We start from the raw sequence: 19,936 nt of genomic DNA on the forward strand, positions 1-19,936 counted from the left end.
TTGGAGGGGCCAATGGGAAGGAGGCCCATGTTTACTGTTCCCTCTGGGAGGGTCCAGTGGGAAGGAGCCCCATTTTTACTCGTCTCTATTGGAGGATCCAGTGGGAAGGAGGCCCATGTTTACTGGTACCTATTGGAGAGTCCAGTGTGTAGGGGGTCCATGTTTACTGGTCCCAGTTGGAGGGTCCAGTGGGAAGGAGGCCCATGTTTATTGGTCCCTATTGGAGGATCCAGTGGGAAGGAGGCTCATGTTTACTGGTCCCTTTTGGAGGGTCCAGTGGGAAGGAGGCCCATGTTTACTGGTCCCTATTGGAGAGTCCAGTGGGAAGGAGGCCCATGTTTACTGGTCACTATTGGAGGGTCCAGTGGGAAGGAGCCCCATGTTTACTGGTCCCTATTGGAGGGTCAGTGGGAAGGAGGCCCATGTGTACTGGTCCCTATTGTAGGGTCCAGTGGGAAGGAGGCCCATGTTTACTGGTTCCTATTGTAGGGTCCAGTGGGAAGGAGGCCCATGTTTACTGGTTCCTATTGGAGGATCCAGTGGGAAGGAGGCCCATGTTTACTGGTCCCTATTGGAGTGTCCAGTGGGAAGGAGCCCCATGTTTACAGGTCCCTATTGGACGGTCCAGTGGGATGGAGGCCCATGTTTACTGGTCCCTATTGGAGGGTCCAGTGGGAAGGAGGCCCATGTGTACTGGTCCCTATTGTAGGGTCCAGTGGGAAGGAGGCCCATGTTTACTGGTTCCTATTGTAGGGTCCAGTGGGAAGGAGGCCCATGTTTACTGGTCTCTATTGGAGGGTCCAGTGGGAAGGAGGCCCATGTTTACTGGTCCCTATTGAAGGTCCAGTGAGATGGAGGCCCATGTTTACTGGTCCCTATTGGAGGGTCAGTGGGAAGGAGGTCCATGTTTACTGGTCCCTATTGGAGGATCCAGTGGGAAGGAGGCCCATGTTTACTGGTCCCTATTGGCGGATCCATTGGGAAGGAGGCCCATGTTTACAGGTCCCTATTGGACGGTCCAGTGGGATGGAGGCCCATGTTTACTGGTCCCTATTGGAGGATCCAGTGGGAAGGAGGCCCATGTTTCTGGTCCCTATTGGAGGATCCAGTGGGAAGGAGGCCCATGTTTACTGCCCCCTCCCTGTTGGAGGGGCCAATGGGAAGGAGGCCCATGTTTACTGTTCCCTCTGGGAGGGTCCAGTGGGAAGGAGCCCCATTTTTACTCGTCTCTATTGGAGGATCCAGTGGGAAGGAGGCCCATGTTTACTGGTACCTATTGGAGAGTCCAGTGTGTAGGGGGTCCATGTTTACTGGTCCCAGTTGGAGGGTCCAGTGGGAAGGAGGCCCATGTTTATTGGTCCCTATTGGAGGATCCAGTGGGAAGGAGGCTCATGTTTACTGGTCCCTTTTGGAGGGTCCAGTGGGAAGGAGGCCCATGTTTACTGGTCCCTATTGGAGAGTCCAGTGGGAAGGAGGCCCATGTTTACTGGTCACTATTGGAGGGTCCAGTGGGAAGGAGCCCCATGTTTACTGGTCCCTATTGGAGGGTCAGTGGGAAGGAGGCCCATGTTTACTGGTCCCTATTGGAGGGTCCAGTGGGAAGGAGGCCCATGTTTGCTGGTCCCTATTGGAGGGTCCAGTGGGAAGGAGGCCCATGTTTACTGGTCCCTATTGGAGGATCCAGTGGGATTTTGGCCCATGTTTACTGGTCCCTATTGGAGGGTCCAGTGGGAAGGAGGCCCATGTTTACTGGTGCCTATTGGAGGGTCCAGTGGGAAGGATGCCCATATTTACTGGTCCCAATTGGAGGGTCCTGTGGGAAGGAGGCCCATGTTTACTGGTCCCTATTGGAAGGTCCTTGGGAAGGAGGCCCATGTTTACTGGTCCCTATTGGAGGGTCCAGTGGGAAGGAGGGCCATGTTTACTGGTCCCTTTTGGAGGGTTCAGTGGGAATGAGGCCCATATTTACTGTTCCCTACTGGAGGGTCAGTGGCCCATGGACAACATGATCAGTAAGGAGGATGGTTCTTTTATGTTGTAAATGTGTGATTATCCACCCCTCATATCAGCGGCGGGGGGGAGCGGAGTGTGTTCTGGCTGCGGGGGTTGGGTGGAGTTCGGTGATCCCACAAGTGGTGGTCCAGCAAGCATTGTGTTCCAGTCCACAAAACGGGGCTATGTGCAGCGTCAGCCACACGTTTCCCACTGAAGCTTCTTATGTACTGTGAACGCCGGGAAACACACAGCTAAATGCACTCGCTGGAGGACATTGTTCCCACTTAGTTGGATCGAGCTACATGATTTGTTGGCGAACAGAGAGCAGAGAGAGGGGATAAATGGGTCTTTTTCAGCTTGTCCAGTAGTAACTAGTAGAATGGCACAGGGATCAGTGCTGGAGCCACAACTATTCACAATCTACATCAATGATTATTGAAGGAAGTGAATGTAGCTAATGTGCGAATCACACGAAGATAGGTGGGAAAGTCAGTTATCAGGAGGAGGTAGAGAGTCTGCAAAGAGATAGAGACTGTGTGTGAGTGGGAAAACATTTGGAGTATAACGTGGGTAAATGTGAACTTGTCCACTTTGGCAGGAAGAATAGAAAAGCAGTAAAGTATTTAAATGGAGAGAGATTGAGGAACTGGCTGCTACAGAGGGATCTGGGTGTCCTGGTACATGAATCACAAAACATTAGTCTGCAGGTCCAGCAAGTGATCAGGAAGGGAAATGGAATGTTGGTGTTTATTACAAGAGGAACGGATAATAAAAACAGGGAAAACCAACACTGGAGTGAGATGAATGAGAGATGATCTTATTTAAACCTAAGATCCTGAGGGGACTGAGTGGACACAAAGAGGTCAATATCTCTTCTGTGGTAGAGAAAGTGAGGGAAAAAGAGAGAGAAACAGAGGGAGAAAGAGAGAACAGAGAAAGAAAGATGAGGGTGAGAGCAAACAAGGAGATTGAGACAGGAATAACAAGACAGAGAGAGCAGAGACTGAGGGACTGACACTGAGGGAGGGAGAGAGAGAGGGTGAGGGAAGGAGTGAGAGAGAGAAGAGGAAGTGAAGGTGCTGACGTGGTGTCTCTGCCTCATACCATTTACATACTGAGGAACGGGCAGTCAGACTCTCACAGGCTGCAGCTTTATAAAGCAGAGCCCAGTGAAGGGAGAGTTTATCAGTAACCAGGCACAGGGACAGGAGCAGACACCATGATTTCAGCCATCCAGCTGATCTGGCCTCTGGCATTCTGCATCGCAGGTACAAATCTCTCTCCTTCCACCTTGAATATTTTCCTGCTCTCCATTTCAATCCAATTCTACTGACTTGTGATTGAAGGGAAAATGCTGAAAGCAGAGGAACAGTCAGTGTCTCCAACAATATCTCATTGTACAGGCTCTTTCTGTGACAGTTCTTACTTCACTCTGTTTCTCTATTACCCCTCAGGTATCAGTGGAGACATCATCATGACCCAGTCTCCCCCGGTGCTGTCATTGAGCCTGGGCCAGACCGCGACCCTCACCTGTACGGCCAGTCAATCTATTAGCAGCAATGTTGCTTGGTATCAACAGCGAGAAGGTCAGAAACCGGCTCTGCTGATCTACAATGCAGCAACTCGATTCACAGGAATATCCGACCGATTCACCGGCAGTGGATCTGGAACACGATTCACCCTGACAATCAGCAACGTACAGAATGAGGATGTCGCTGATTATTACTGTCAGCAATATAGCAGCTACCCCCTACACAGTGATACAGAGCCTTACAAAAACCCCAACACACACATTCCCACCACCTGTACTGATACATCCCAGTTTTATGTAATAGGGAATAAACACAAGAAAGGAAACTGTACAAATGATTCTCACCGTCCACTACCCACTCCAGTCCCTGTGGTATCCACAGCTCACTGAAGGCCTCAAGTTTCCATCTTACTCTCCATGTCCACATATGAAGAGCAGCTGAAAGATTTATCATCGAAAATTAGAATTCTCAAAACACAGAGATATTGAGAGAAACAGAGAGAGAGAAAGAGTGAGAGAGAAAGACATGAGTGAGTGAGAGACAGTGAGAGACAGAGAGAGGGTGAGAGTGAGTGAGTGAAGCACAGAGCAGAGGTTTTTGTACAGCCCCTGCACTGGAAGCTGTCAGTGTGGCTTACGTTCGGTAAAGGAACCAAGCTCAGACTGAGTAAGTAAACCCCAATCCTCCGTTATTAACCCTTTCAATACTGAAACTTTCTCAAACACAAATGCTGAATAGTTGAAGGTGTCAGTGTGGAGCTGCAGTGAATGAAATGGTTCATTGAAGAACACTGTGTAGAACAGGGTGCCCAGCTGTATTTCTTTAGTTCCATTCCCCCCTTTAAGCAGCAAGATATAAGTAAGCAGCTTTTATCCACCGTGTGGAGGAGATCTGGACGTTTGCAGGCTGTGTTCACATTCCTGGACCATGGAGTGAAATCACTCACTAGACTCCTGTCAGTCTGCGTGTGACAGACACGGGCAGAGTTTGATGTGAGCTCTGGCTCCCTGTCACACTCTCTGATATAACTGATCACAGCAGCAGCAGCAGCACAGTGAGACACCGAGGTCCCACTTCCCCCAGCTTTAACTCTGCTCTCTCCACTCCCTGCTTATCTCTTAGCAAAGTTCTGATGACAAACAGGTCCAGCAGGGCTCACAATCCAGTGGCTTCAGTGTTCCAGGCTTTTGGGGAGACTCTCAGTTACTTTCTCTTTGGCTCGAGTTCAGTCTGATATTTATCCCTGATTCAACATCCCTCCAAATGCTCATTGACTCATTGCTGTTTTGGGATCTTGCTGTGCACAATTTGCTGTAAAACATTTGAGGACATCAGATGGTTCAGATGCTACAGAGATGCAAATCTTTCTTTAACTTTGGAGATTCCTGATCCTGACCCTCGCCCATTGTTCGCACACTCTCAGCCTCCAAAGAGCAATGACCCTGTCTGACCCCCGGACACTGAGGCTAATTGTAGCCTCACCCTTGACCTCAGCCCAGTGCTGGGCGGCAGGGTTTGAAATTAAATCTAGAAACGTCTGTACTGACCTCCGATCAGAATCCTTTGTGAAATGTGTTGCTCCAAGTCTGCTCCAATGTTCTGGGATAAAGTTCTCCCGCTCTGTGTGTGGCTTGTTAATGTTCAACCTGTTCCCCCAAAAATTCTGATCAATAGTTCGAGCTTCCTGACTGGTTAACAGTCTCTTGAAGGGACATTGTGTCTTTAAAAACTTGTACTATTAGCAATTTCAGTGCTAGGTGGCATGGTGGTGCAGTGGTTAGCACTACTACCTATGGCACTGAGTGCCCGGGTTTAATCCCGGCCCCGGATCACTGTCCGTGTGGAGTTTGCACATTCTCTCCGTGTCTGCGTGGGTCTCACCCCCACAACCCGAAGACGTGCAGGGTAGGTGGATTGGTCACGCTAAATTGCCCCTTAATTGGGAAAAATATGAATTGGGTACTCAAAATTAAAAGAAACCATTTCAGTGCTGAATTTGTAGTAACCTTCTTTACAAATGTTTAGATAACATTCCAAAATGATTTAACCAGTTTAACAGCAAACCTTTACCTCCTGACACTGAACCAATTTGAAATCCAATTTTCAATTTTCCCTTTGATTCCATCCGCTTTTAATTTTCAGACACGTCTGTTGTTTGAGAACTGTCAAAATTCTTGGAAAACCCATGTTGTCAACATCAAACTACCTCCCCTCATCAACACTCCTCGTTCCCTCTTCAAAAAAGTTAATCAAGTTAGTCAGACAGGACCTTCCCTTCACAAATCCATGTTGACCGTCCTTGATCGAACTGTGTCTCTCTCAATGATGATTCTAATTTCTCTCAGAATTATTTCCAATAATTTCCCCACCACTGAGGTTAGACTGACTGGTCAGTAATGACTCAGTCTGTCCCTTCCTCCCTTTTTAAACAACTGTACAACATTATCACTCTTCCATTGCCAGCTTTGTCTCTCTCATTTGTGAAAACTGATGTCAATTATTCATTAAGAACTATCTCCATGTCTCCCAACTCCACACACAAGTTAACTTTTTCTTCTCTTAATTGCTACCACAAATTCATTTTGCAATTTTGAAATTTATTTCTGTGATGTGGGAGTTTTTGGTTGGACCAGCGTTTATTGCCCATCCTTCATAGCCTTCAGAAGGTGGTGGTGAACTGCCTTCTGAATCCGCTGGTGTCCTTGCGGTATAGATACACCGAGAGTGCTGTTAGGAAGGGAGTTCCAGGATTTCGAATCGGTGACAATGAAGGAATGGTAATATGTTTCCAAGTCAGGATGGTTAGTGACTTGGTGGCCAAGTTCCAGGGAGTGCTGGCCCCAAGACCAGGATTCTCCGAGCCTCCGCGGCGAAATGGCGCTCGGAGCGGTGGCGCAGAATGGGGCCTCAGACCCGTGATTGGGTCCGACGCTGCGACGCGATTCTCCGGCGACCGGAGATTCGGCGGCAGTTACATGCGCGCGGTCAACACGACACCAGTCAGGGACCTTTGAAAGAGGCCCCCGCGGCGATTCTCCACGGTCGACCAGCCGAGTTCCCGCCGACGTGGTTCATATATGGTTGCAACCAGCGGGAGCTCGGCGTCGTGGCTGCAGTGGCCGTCCTGGTGGAGGGCGGGGGGGAATCAGTCTTCTGAATGGGCCTCCACGACGGCCAGGTCCGTGATCGGGGACCACCTTCGGCGGGCCTACCTTCTTCCGTGCCGTTCTGCTGTGTTGCTCTGCCATGTTGTGCAGTGTTGGCGTGGAAGCGGCCGCCACATTTATGTGTGGACCCGCGGCCAGCATTGCAGAGCTGCGTACGGCAGCTGGAGCAGTGCAGAGTAGTCCAGTGCCGTGCTGGCTCCCTGTGGGATACAGAATCGCTGGACCAAGACACCCATTGACGCCGGCGTGAAGCACTCCGGTGTTTATGCCGGCGCCAACACTTAGCCACGTTCCTGGAGAATCCCGACCCATGTATCTGCTGCCTTTGTCCTTCTAGATGGTCGTGGTTGTGGGTTTGGAAGCTGCTACCCAAGGAACCTTGGTGAGATCATGCAGTGCATCTTGTAGATGGTACAGACGGCTGCCACTGTTCATCAGTGGTGGAGGGAGAGAATGTTTGTGGGAGGGGTACCAATCATGTGGGGGTTCTTTGTCCTGGATGGTGTTGAGATCCTTGAGTGCTTTTGAAGTTGCACTCATCCAGGGAAGTGGAGAGTATTCCATCACACTCCCAGCTTGTGCCTTGTAAATGGTGGATAAGCTTTAGGGAGTCAGGAGGTGAGTTACCTGCCACAGGATTCCTCATCTTTGATCTGCTCTTGTCGTCACAGTATTTATATGGTTAGTCCAGTTCAGTTTCTGGTAATTGGTAACCCGCAGGATGCTGATAATCGGGAACTTAGTGAAGGTACTGCTTTGAACGTGAAGGGTTAATGGTTAGATTCTCTCTTGTTGGAGATGGTCATTGTCTGGCACAAATGTTACTTGCCAGTTGCCAGCCCAAACCGGGGTTTTGTCCAGGCCTTGTTGTAATAGGGCAAGGTCTGCTTCAGTGTCTGTGGAGTTGTGAATGGTGCTGAACATTGTGCTGAACATTGTGCAGTCATGAATGAACATCCCCACGTCTGACCTCATGACAGAAAGAAAGTCATTCATGAAGCAGCTGAGGCTGGTTGAGCCTCGGAGCCTCCCCTGAAGAACCCGTGAGTAATGTCGATGGTGGCAGAGTGGTTGGCACTTCTGCCTCACAGCGCCGGAGACATGTGTTCGATTCCAACCTTGGGTGACTTTATGGATTTTGCACGTTCTCCCGCTGTCTGCATGGGTTTTCTTTGGGTGCTCCGGTTTCCTCCCACAGTCTAAGAAAATTCAGGTTAAGTGGATTAGCCAGGTTAAATTGTGACTCAGAATCCAAAGGTTAGATTGGTCTGTGGGGATTGGCCGGGGGAGTGGACCTGGGTGCGGTACTGTTTTGGAGGGTTGGTGCCGACTCAAAGGGTCAAATGGCCTCTTTCTGCACTGTAGGGATTGTGTGGATGTCCGAGGACAGAGATGACTGACCTCCAATATTCACAGTTATCTTCCTTTGTGCTGGGTATGACTCCAACCAGCGGAGAGTTTTCCCCCTGATTCCCATTGACTCCAGTTTTGCTCGGGCTCCTTGATACCAAACTTGGTCAAATGCTGCCTCGAGGTCAAAGGGCAGTTACTCTGGCCTCACCGCTGGAGTTCAGCTCTTTTGTCCATGTTTGAACCAAGGCTGTAATGAGGTCAGGAGCTGAGTGACCCCAAGACTGAACGACACTTGATAGCACTGTTGATCATCCCTTACTGATGATCGAGAGTAGCCTGATGGAGCAGTAATCGGCCGGGTTGGATTTGTCCTGTTTGGTGTGTGCAGGACAAACCTGGGCAATTTTCCACGTTGCTGGGTGGATTGTTTTTTAAATGTATTTATTGGTGTGGGTGTCATTTTCTGGGCCAGCAGTTATTGCCCATCCCTAATTGCCCTCTAAGTGGCTGCATTTCAGAAGTGTTTTCCCAGATGTCAACCAAATTGTTGTTAGCCTGGAATCACATGTAGGCCAGACCACGTAAGGACGGCAGACTTCTTTCCCAAAAGGACATTAGTGAACGAGATGGGCTTTTACAACAATCAACAGTCATTTCAGGGTCCTCATTAAACATTGAATTCAATTTTTATTGGATTCAAATTTGGCCATCTGCTGTGATGGGATTCGAACCTGGGTTCACCGAACAGAAAAAATAAGTAATAATAACGTAGAAGTGATTTTGGCAAATCCCAGTTTTGTAAAAGTGGCCTTTCCCCAATTTAAAACTTTTACTCTTGGTTTATCTTTACCCTTTTCCATAACTAATCTAAATATAACTGAATTATAATCACTATTACCCAAATACTCTTCCACTGATACACCTTCGCCTGCCCAGATTTAATCGCGAAAACTATCCAAAACTGCCTCTTTCTTGTTGGGATTTTTCAGTACAGGTTAAAGAAGTTCCCGAGAATGGATTGCCAGCAATCTAGGTCATCTGCACAGACATATACACTGACATTGATTTGATTCCAGGTAATCTTCAGGAAGATGAAATCCTTTATAATGGTCGAGATTTAAATTCCTTTCCCTCTCTTTCAGGCCGTGAAAATTCACAACCAACGCTGACCCTGCTGCCCCCCTCCCTGGAGGAGGTCAAGACCAAGGGCACTGCCACCCTGGTGTGCCTTGCCAATCACTTCTATCCCGATGAGCTGGTGGTGGAGTGGAAGAAGGATGGTGCAGCCATTTCGGACGGGGTTCAGACCAGCAACTACCTGCGAGCTTCGGACAACACCTACAGCGTCAGCAGCCTGCTGACCCTCTCTGGCTCTGCCTGGGAGTCCAACGCCAGCTTCTCCTGTGCCCTCACCCACGTGAGCCTCTCCTCTGCCCTCAGCAAGAGCATCAGGAGATCAGAATGTGCGTAGAGTGTTAGAGACAGTCCACAGAGGAGACACAACTTTAAATAGAACAGGGGTGAGCTGGGAGGGCAAAGGTCATTGTCAGCACTGAATTACAACTCTCTCCTTCTCGGGACTGAGGCACTACTGAGGGCCAGGGGTTAAGACATGTTTTTGGGACAGTGCAGAGGGATATTTACTCTGCATGTAATCCCATGCAGCATTTGTCCTGGGAATGTTTGATGGGACAGTGCAGACTCGTGATGCCAAGTAAAACCTCTCTAAGATGCTGAAGACTGTCAGCTGTACCAAAATAACGTGACCCCTGAAATCTCTGCTTCAGGAAACCAGACCTCCTTCCTGCTCACCCTGCAGTTACAATTTAAGGTTTAGTCACCGTTTAAAGGGACAGGATTCTCATGTCATTGAGAAAATCTCCATATTTTCCCTGAGAATTTCTCCAGCTTTCTCTGGCTGGGCTGTTTATTCAAGTTTTTCTTCTGACAATGTAAATCTGTAAAAGGTAATAAACATTAAGAATATTCAGTCTGTGTCTTGTGTGTGCTTTGGTAATGTCCCTCCTCCCCATCAGCTGATTGGCAACATTTCAGCAAGTGATTGTCATGATTGGCTGGTTGGCTTGTCAATCAATGACACATCAGCAGAACATTGGATTCAAAGACAATTATCAATCATTTTAAAATGAGCAGTTTGATCTGGAATCTCTGAGTTTACAAGATTCAAATCAGAAAAGAGACTGAAAGTTGCTGGGATTAAATCATCACAATCACAATTCTCCAACCCATATTCCCCACCTCCCCCTTGACCTGACCAACTCATGTGGTCTCACTACTCCCATAGTTTCAATCACAGATAAGACCATCTGTGATCACTTCCTTGTATCACTCCCCCTTCCACACCCCAACCCTACCCCCTTCTGTATCCATCCCTGGAAAAACCTATTCCCCAATTCACTTCCAATGGCACTTTCAAAATGCCAACTATCTGTCTCTGGCCCTCCGATCACTACAACATTTCTGCAGCGACTGATTTACCCAACCTCACCCTCACCTCCACCTTTGATATCCTCGTTCCCAATAAAACTATTCCTCTCTCTCACCCTGACTGTTCCCCCTGCTACGTCCTCATTTCCACTCACTTAATCCAAGGCACATAGACTTGAAAGGATGTGGTGGAGAACTGGTTTATCCATCCACTGTCAGATCCGGCTGGACCACTTCAAACATTCCCGGCTCCTACTCCCATCTGCTAAAACTGCTCACTATTCCAGGATCATCCTGGAATGTAAAGATAATCCCGGCTTCTTTTCTCCACGGCAGACCATCTTCTTAAACCCCTCTCCTCTGTCCCCTCCACCCTCACCTCCAACAACAAGTGGGAGGAGCTGATGGACGTCTTTGTCACTAAGATTGAGACGATCCAATCAGCTGCCTCGGCCACGTCCCTCCCTTCCACTAGGCTGTCTGGACAAACTTCCTTTAATTCTCCCCCCTGCCCGGGCTCTGAACTCACATCTTTCTCTAGTTTCTCTCCTATCTCCCCTCATGCCCACTCTGAGCTCATCTTGACCATGAGACCCACCTCCTTCTCTCAGCTCATCTGCTCCAGAAACCCTCATCCATGTCTCCGTTACCTCTGGACGTGACTATTCCAATACACTCCTGGCTGCTCTCCCACATCCTACCCTCCGGAAACATGAGCTCATCCAAAACTCTGCTGTCCCAGTCTGAACTCCCACCAAGTCCCATTCCCCTATCACCCCCTGTACTCACTGACCCACATTGGCTCCTAGTCAAGCAATGTCTTGGTTTTAAAATTCTCATCCTTGTTTTCCAATCCCTCCATGTCCTCGTCCCACCCTATCTCTGGAATCTCCTCCAGCCCCACAACCCTCTGAGATATCTGCGCTCCTCTAATTCTGGCCTCTTGTACATTCCTGATCAGAATCGCCCCACCATTGGTGGCTGTGCCTTCAGCTGCCTGGGCCCCAAGCTCTGGGATTCCCTCCCTGAACCTCTCCATCTCTCTGTCTCACATTCCCCCTCTCACACTCTCTTAATTGTCCATCTCTTTGTCCGATCTTTGTTTTGTCTGAGCGATTGGCCCACTGATCTCTGGGTGGTCACACCCCTCACTACCTGTTGTTTTCTGTGATTATGGCTGTTGTCATGAGACACACAGAACATCTAGTTGTTTCACTAGAATGATGATTTATTTTTATTTTTTTTAAATAATTTTTATTGAAATTTTTTGAAAAATATATATCAACAAAACAATACAATAATAACAATAACAATAATAATAATAAACACCCCCCGGCACCCGTAACAACGCATATAACAAACCCCCCCAATCCCCCCCAACCCCAATAAACAACACAATAAATTAACAATAAGCAAATTAACTTAAACCCCCCCCCCCCCCGGGTTGCTGCTGCTGCTGACCTAGTACCTTATCGTTGAGACAGAAAGTCGAGGAAAGGCTGCCACCTCCTAAAGAACCCTTGTACCGACCCCCTCAGGGTGAACTTGACCCTTTCCAACTTAATGAATCCCGCCATGTCATTAATCCAGGTCTCCACACTCGGAGGTCTCGCATCTTTCCACTGCAGCAAGATCCTCCGCCGGGCTACTAGGGACGCAAAGGCCAAGACATCGGCCTCTTTCGCCTCCTGTACTCCCGGCTCCACCCCAACCCCAAATATCGCGAGTCCCCAACCTGGCTTGACCCTGGATCCCACCACCCTCGACACCGTCCCCTTCCAGAATTCTTCCAGTGCCGGGCATGCCCAGAACATATGGGCATGGTTCGCTGGACTCCCCGAACACCTGACGCACCTGTCTTCGCCCCCAAAGAACCTACTCATCCTAGACACGGACATGTGGTCCCGGTGCAGCACCTTAAACTGGATGAGGCTAAGAGAGTTCACCCTCTCCAGGGCATCCGCCCATGTCCCCTCCTCAATCTGCTCCCCCAGCTCCACCTCCCACTTAGCCTTCAGCTCCTCTATCGACGCCTCCCCCACCTCCTGCATTAGCTGGTAGATGTCAGACATCTTCCCATCCCCAACCCACACCCCCAAAAGCACCCTATTCCTTACCCCCTGCGAGGGCAACAAAGGGAACCCCTCCACCTGCCACCTAGCAAACGCCTTGACCTAAACGTACCTGAACATATTCCCCGGGGGAGCTCAAACTTCTCCAGTTCACCAAGGCTCGCAAACCTCCCGTCAATAAACAGGTCTCCCAACATCCTAATGCCCGCCCTGTGCCACCCCAGGAACCTGCCATCCATGTTCCCTGGGACAAACCGGTGGTTCCCCCACAGCGGGGCCTCCACCGAGCCCCCCACTTCCCCCCTGTGTCGCCTCCACTGCCCTCAAATTTTGTGGGTGGCCGCCACCACCGGGCTCGTGGTGTACCTCGTTGGAGGGAGCGGCAATGGAGCCGTTACCAGTGCCTTCTGGCTCGTGTCTCCGCAGGACGCCATCTCCATCCGTTTCCATGCTGCCCCCTCCCCATCCATTATCCACTTACGTACCATCGAGACGTTAGCCGCCCAATAGTACCCAGAGAGGTTGGGCAGCACCAGCCCCCCCCCCTATCCCTGCCCCGCTCCAAAAAGACCCTCCTTACCCTCGGAGTCCCATGCGCCCAAACAAATTCCAAAATGTTGCTGTTCACCCTCCTAAAAAAGGCCCTCAGTCGAAAATGGGGAGGCACGGAAACAAAAACAAAAACCTCGGGAGCACCGTCATTTTAACGGACTGTACTCTACCCGCCAACGACAACGGCAGCATGTCCCACCTTTTAAATTCCTCCTCCATCTGCTCCACCAACCTAGTAAAATTGAGCTTGTTCAGAGTCCCCCAGCTCCTAGCCACCTGAACCCCCAGGTACCTAAAACTCCTCACTGCCCTCTTTTATGGGAGCCTACCTCTCCTCCTGATCTCCCGGGTGTACGACAAACAGCTCACTCTTGCCCAGGTTCAATTTATATCCCGAGAAACTCCCAAACTCAGCAAGAATCTCCATCACCTCCGGCATTCCCCCCACCGGGTCTGCTACATACAGCAGCAAGTCGTCCGCATACAGCGACACTCGGTGCTCCTCCCCACCTCGCACCAAACCCCTCCACCTCCCCGACTCCCTGAGAGCCATGGCAAGAGGCTCAATTGCCAACGCAAAAAGCAAGGGGGACAGGGGGCACCCCGCCTCGTCCCACAGTGGAGCCTGAAGTACTCGGACCTCCTCCCATTTGTCGCTACACTCGCCATCGGGGCCTCATACAGCAACCTCACCCATTTAATAAACCCCACCCCAAACCCGAACCTCTCCAACACCTCCCACAAGTACCCCCACTCAACCCTGTCAAAGGCCTTCTCCGCATCCAATGCCACCACAATCTCCGCCTCTCCTTCTGCTGCCGGCATCATTATCACATTTAGCAGCCTCCGCAAGTTAGTGTTCAGCTGCCTCCCCTTCACAAACCCGTCTGATCTTCATGTATCACCCCCGGCACCCAGTACTCTATTCTAGTGGCCAAGATCTTCGCCAGCAACTTGGTGTCTACATTCAGCAGTGAAATCGGCTTGTATGAATCGCACTGCAAGGGGTCCTTATCACGCTTCAGGATCAGGGAGATTAGTGCCCGAGACATCGTCGTGGGCAGAACACCCCCCTCCCATGCCTCGTTGAAGGTCCTGACCAACAGGGGGCCCAGAAGATCTGCATATTTCTTATACAATTCAACCGGGAACCCATCCGGTCCCGGCGCCTTCCCCGACTGCATGTGGCCAATCCCTCTGACCAGCTCCTCCAACTCGATCGGCGCCCCCAGTCCCTCCACCTGCTCCTCCTGCACCCTTGGAAATCAGAGCCTGTCCAAAAAATTCTCCATTCCCCCTCCCACCGCCGGCGGCTCCGACCTGTACAGTTCCCTTTCGAAGTCCCTAAAGACCTCATTGACCTCTGCCCCCTGCCGCACCACATTCCCATCTCTATCCTTCACTCCACCAATCTCTCTAGCCGCGTCCCGCTTATGCAGCTGGTGCGCCAGCAGCTCGCCTTCTCTCCATACTCATAGACCGCTCCCTGCGCCTTCCTCCACTGTGTCTCCGTCTTTCTGGTGGTCAATAAATCAAACTTGGACTGCAAGCTACGCCACTCCCCCAGCAATCCCTCCTACGGAGCCTCCGCGTACCTCCTATCTACACTCAACAGCTCCCCCACCAGTCTCTCCCTCTCCCTCTGCTCCCCCCTCTCCCTATGGGCTCGGATGGAGATCAGCTCCCCCCTAATCACTGCCTTCAGAGCTTCCCACACCATCCCCACCTGGACCTCCCCAGTATCATTGAACTTGAGGTACCTCTCGATACATCCCCGAACCCTCCTACACACCTCCTCATCAGCCAACAACCCCACGTCCAGACGCTAAAGCGGGCGCTGATCCCGCACCTCCCCCATCTCCAGATCCACCCAATGCAGAGCATGGTCCGAAATCGCAATAGCCGAATACTCGGCCTCCTCCACCCTCGGGACCAGTCCCCTGCTCAAAACAAAGAAATCAATGTGGGAATAAACCCTGTGCACATGGGAGAAAAAAGAGTACTCCCGAGCCCTCGGCCTCCCTAACCTCCAGGGATCCACTCCTCCCATCTGGTCCATAAACCCCCTCAACACCTTGGCCGCCGCCGGCCTCCTGCTGTCCTTGAACTAGAACGATCCAGTAGGGGATCCAGCACCGTATTGAAGTCCCCTCCCCCATGATCAAGCCCCCCACCTCCAGGCCAGGAATGCGGCCCAACATACGCCTCATGAAACCAGCATCATCCCAATTTGGGGCGTACACATTAACCAACACCACCCTCTCCCCCTGCAGCTTACCGCCCACCATCACATATCTGCCGCCACTATCAGCCACAACCACAGACGCCTCAAACGCCACCCTCTTCCCCACCAGGATCGCCACCCCCCCCCGGTTCTTCGAGTCGAGCCCGGAATGGAAAACCTGCCCCACCCACCCCTTCCTCAGACAGACCTGGTCCGCCACCTTCAGGTGGGTCTCCTGGAGCATGGCCACGTCTGCCTTCAGCCCCTTCAGATGCGAAAACACCCGGGCCATTCAACCCCCTCACTTTCCACGTAATCAGCCGGATCAGGGGGCAACCCGCCCCCCTCCCCCATCGACTAGCCACAACCCATCGACTGCTCGCCTCTGGCCATCACCCATTCGGCCCGTTTCACACGGCGATAGAACCTCACCCCGACTCCCCCGATCTCCTTCCTGGCCAATCCAGCAGCAACCCGGTAGCCCCCCCCCCCCCCCCCCCCCCCCCAGGCTAGGACCCCTCCTAGCCGCGACACTCCCACCACTGTACTCCCGTGAGCCAGCTGACTTCTGCTGACCCCAGCAGCTCCCGCTCTAACTCCGACCCCTCCCGATATGAGGTCCCCCCTCCTCCCCTGCATCAGCTCCTTGGCACCGCTTCAGCGCGGGAAACCCGGTCTAATAACCACACCCCTCGCCACCAGCTCCACCCCCTCATCCCGCAGCGCGGGAAACCAGAGAAAAGCCCGCGCTTTCACACTGCCCCACCCCACCAACGCAGCTCCCAAACCGCAGTCCCAACCCAACCACCAACTCCGTACAAACAAAGACACAGATCAACCACAAACCCCAATACCCCCCTTTAAACACAAAACCATAACCAACATCATCCGAAAGCGAGAGAAAAAACAAAAACAAACACAATAACCCGCTACAGCATAAACAATGATACAGAAATACTCCCACAGCCCCTAATCTCTAGTTCGAGTCCAGCTTTTCAGTCTGCACAAAGGCCCACGCTTCCTCCGGGGACTCAAAGTAGTGATGTTGGTCCTTGTAGGTGACCCACAGGCGCGCAGGCGGCAACATGCCGAACTTCACCTGCTTTCCACGGAGCACCACCTTCGTCCGGTTAAACACGGCTCTCCGCTTGGCCACCTCCGCACTCCAGTCCTGGTAGATACGCACTACCGAATTCTCCCACTTACTACTCCTCACCTTCTTGGCCCATCGCAGAACACACTCCCGGTCACTGAACCGATGGAACCGCACCAGCACCGCCCGCGGGGGTTCATTCGCCTTAGGCCGCCTGGCCAGTACTCTGTGGGCCCCCTCCAGCTCCAGGGGCAGATGGAAAGATCCTGCCCCCACCAGCGAGTTCAGCATCACGGCCACATAGGCTGGCAGGTCCGACCCCTCCAGCCCCTCCTCGAGGCCCAGGATCTGCAGGTTCTTCCTCCGTGACCGAAACTCCATTTCCTCGAACCGATCTTGCCACTTTTTATGAAGCGCCTCGTGTATCTCCACCTTCCCCACGAGGGCCGAAACCTCCTCCTCGCGCTCAGAGGCCTGCTGCTGCAACTCAAGTATCGCTGCACCCTGGGTTGTCTGGGTCTCCAGCAGCTTACTCGTTGTCACCTTCAGGGATTCCAACAACTCCCCTATCAGCTCCGTGAAATAGCGCAGAAGGGCCGCCTGCTGCTCCTCAGCCCACTGCCTCCACTCCTCAGGGGCTCCACCGGCCGCCATTTTGTCCACCTTCCCCCGCTTTTCCAGGGGAGCTGCTGCCGTTTTTCTCCTCGCCCCACTCCGAGTCCGCACAATAAATCCCGGGGGGTTTTGCTCCAGACCCCTTTATCCACCGGGAATCGTCGAATCACGGTGTTTGGGGCCCTTAAAAGAGCCCACAAGCCCTTTTAAAGCGGGAGCTGCCGAACGTGCGGCTTAGCTCCGCATTGCCGCAACCGGAAGTCCCATAGCTGCAACCAGACGTCCCATAGCCGCAACCAGACGTCCCATAGCCGCAACCGGAAGTCCCATAGCCGCAACCGGAAGTCCCATAGCCGCAACCGGAAGTCCCATAGCCACAACCGGAAGTCCCATAGCCGCAACCGGAAGTCCCATAGCCGCAACCGGAAGTCCCATAGCCACATCCGGAAGTCCCATAGCCGTAACCGGAAGTCCCATAGCCGCATCCGGAAGTCCCATAGCTGCAACCGGAAGTCCCATAGCCACATCCGGAAGTCCCATAGCCGCAACCGGAAGTCCCATAGCTGCAACCGGAAGTCCCATAGCCACATCCGGAAGTCCCATAGCCGCAACCGGACGTCCCATAGCCACATCCGGAAGTCCCATAGCCACATCCGGACGTCCCATAGCCGCAACCGGACGTCCCATAGCCGCATCCGGACGTCCCATAGCTGCAACCGGACGTCCCATAGCCGCAACCGGAAGTCCCATAGCCGCAACCGGAAGTCCCATAGCCACAACCGGAAGTCCCATAGCCGCAACCGGAAGTCCCATAGCCACAACCGGAAGTCCCATAGCCGCAACCGGAAGTCCCATAGCCGCAACCGGAAGTCCCATAGCCGCATCCGGAAGTCCAGAATGATGATTTATTGACAAACACGTGGAAAGATAACTAACAGATAACTATACAGACAATAACTACTCTATGAATTCAATGAATTCTACTGGAACTACTCCAAGAGCGCGATTGTCCGGAAAAATTTCCAAGTGCTTAGCGAACGGGAGTTGCCACGTGTTTTCCAGCGCTCGGCCCAGCGAGGCCTTCAACACTATTCAATGTTAATTGGCCCATTTAACGAGGCCTCAGGAGTTGCCTTCCCCGATTGCCGGCTCGCCAGCTGATTCGCCAGGACCACTCTCGCCAGCCCTCCGATAACAAGGTCGAGCAGCACTTGCTCAACCAACCCCAGCCAACTCACAGCAATGGCACCGAGGAGACCGGCCCCAAGATTCAGGGATGCTGACCCAGGGAGACTCCTGGACATGGTGGAGGTCAGGAGGGGTGTCCTGTTCCCGAGGTTGTCTGGGGGTTGTCAGCACAGGCAGTGTGACCAGATGGCCTGGTCTCCGGTGTCAGAAGAAGGTCAACGACCTACACCGGCCAGCCAGAGTGGGTAGACACCAACCCCCCACGCCCCCTCCTGCCAAGGGAACATCCCCCCAGGCGATCCCCAACCCTCCTTCACATCCACTCCCATAACAGTGGACCACATGTTTGGCTAACAATACCCTCTCTGTGTCCCCTCAGGAAAAGCTCTCCCATAATAAGCAGGACAGGGCCCAGTCTAGGGGTGAGGTGCCAGACTTGAGACTCCTCACCTCCTTCGAGGAGCGGGCCCTGGAGGTGACTAGTGTGGCCGAGGACAGGGCGGTCACCAACACGGAGAATGGCAGACGCCGCAGAGGTGAGGAACCACCAGGCTCCACCCGGAGGACTGCACAATAGCACAGTGGTTGGCACTGTTTCTTCACAGCGTCAGTGTCACTGGTTCGATTCACGGCTTGGTTCACTGTCTGTGCGATGTGTGCATGTTCTCCCCGTGTCTGTGCGGGTTTCCTCCAATTCTCCCCCGGCCGAGCCCTGAATTCACATATTTCTCTAGTTTCTCTCCTATGTCCCCTCATGCCCGTGTGCTGACCCTCAGATGCGGCCTCATCAGAGGGTGGAACTTGGCAGCCCCATGGGACGGGTCCGGGATGGCACTCAGTGCCCCCTCCTCCCGGTCGGCGCCCATAGGACCCTGGGGTTCACCTTGAGACGGAGGGGCAGCTAGTTTGAGCCCCGGCTGCCCCTGCATCACCTGGCCCTGCCAACCCTGGCGGTTCCCCATGGTCGTGGCGACGCCCTCGGCGATGCTCATCAGTGACTGGGACATTCCCCAGTGACCGGGGGAGGCTCCGCAGCGCCTCGGCCATTCCCACGGTGCCAATATCGTGCACCAGGCTCTCCATTGCGGTCGCCACCCGAGCAGTGTTGGCCTCGGTGCCACTCATTGGCGGCGCGATCTCCTGTGCCCGTAGCCTCTGAGACTCCACCAATCGGTTATGGATCTGCTGGAGTGATAATGACATGTCCCGCTGAACGTTCAGGTTGGTCCTATATCCCCGTCAGCTCTGGGTAACTCTGTACCACAGGCTCAGCATCAGGGTGGGGCCCAGCTGGGTCCTGGGTTCCAGCAGCCCTCCGACTGCTGTCTGGCCTGGGGGGGTTCCTGCCTCCACCTGATGTCCATCAGCAGCAGTGCGATTCTCACCAGATTGTGCCCCAGAAGCCTGACCTCTGACATTTCCCAGCGAGGTGCGTGGGGAGGGTGGGGGTGACAGCTGTGACACCTAGATCATCGCATCCTCGGAGATTTTTTCCGAGATAGTGTCCTAGAGGGTAGGGATGACAGCTGTAACAACTGTGCAACTATAACAGATGGATCATCGGAGCTCTCCTCCGAGGATTCTCCTCGGAGTCAGGAGATGGGGCTGCCCAGGATGAGCTGGCGCTGTTGGCTGCTGGATCTGCGGGAGAATGGACAAGTGGTCAATGGGAGAGATGGGTCAGTCAGTAAGACAAT

General features: G+C 52.6%; 1 gene segment (V, D, J or C); it reads left to right on the forward strand.

The window, feature by feature from the left end:
* Positions 1-3,056: 3,056 nt before the first annotated feature.
* The window catches only part of LOC119964958, a 32,607-nt gene continuing 15,727 nt past the window's right edge, over positions 3,057-19,936 (forward strand). The window contains 3 exon segments of the V gene segment in view: positions 3,057-3,263; positions 3,450-3,745; positions 4,160-4,193. Of these exon segments, the coding sequence occupies positions 3,215-3,263; positions 3,450-3,745; positions 4,160-4,193 (379 nt within the window).

Source organism: Scyliorhinus canicula, chromosome 4, assembly GCF_902713615.1.
Source record: "Scyliorhinus canicula chromosome 4, sScyCan1.1, whole genome shotgun sequence".
In the NCBI taxonomy this organism is placed as follows: Eukaryota; Metazoa; Chordata; class Chondrichthyes; order Carcharhiniformes; family Scyliorhinidae; genus Scyliorhinus; species Scyliorhinus canicula.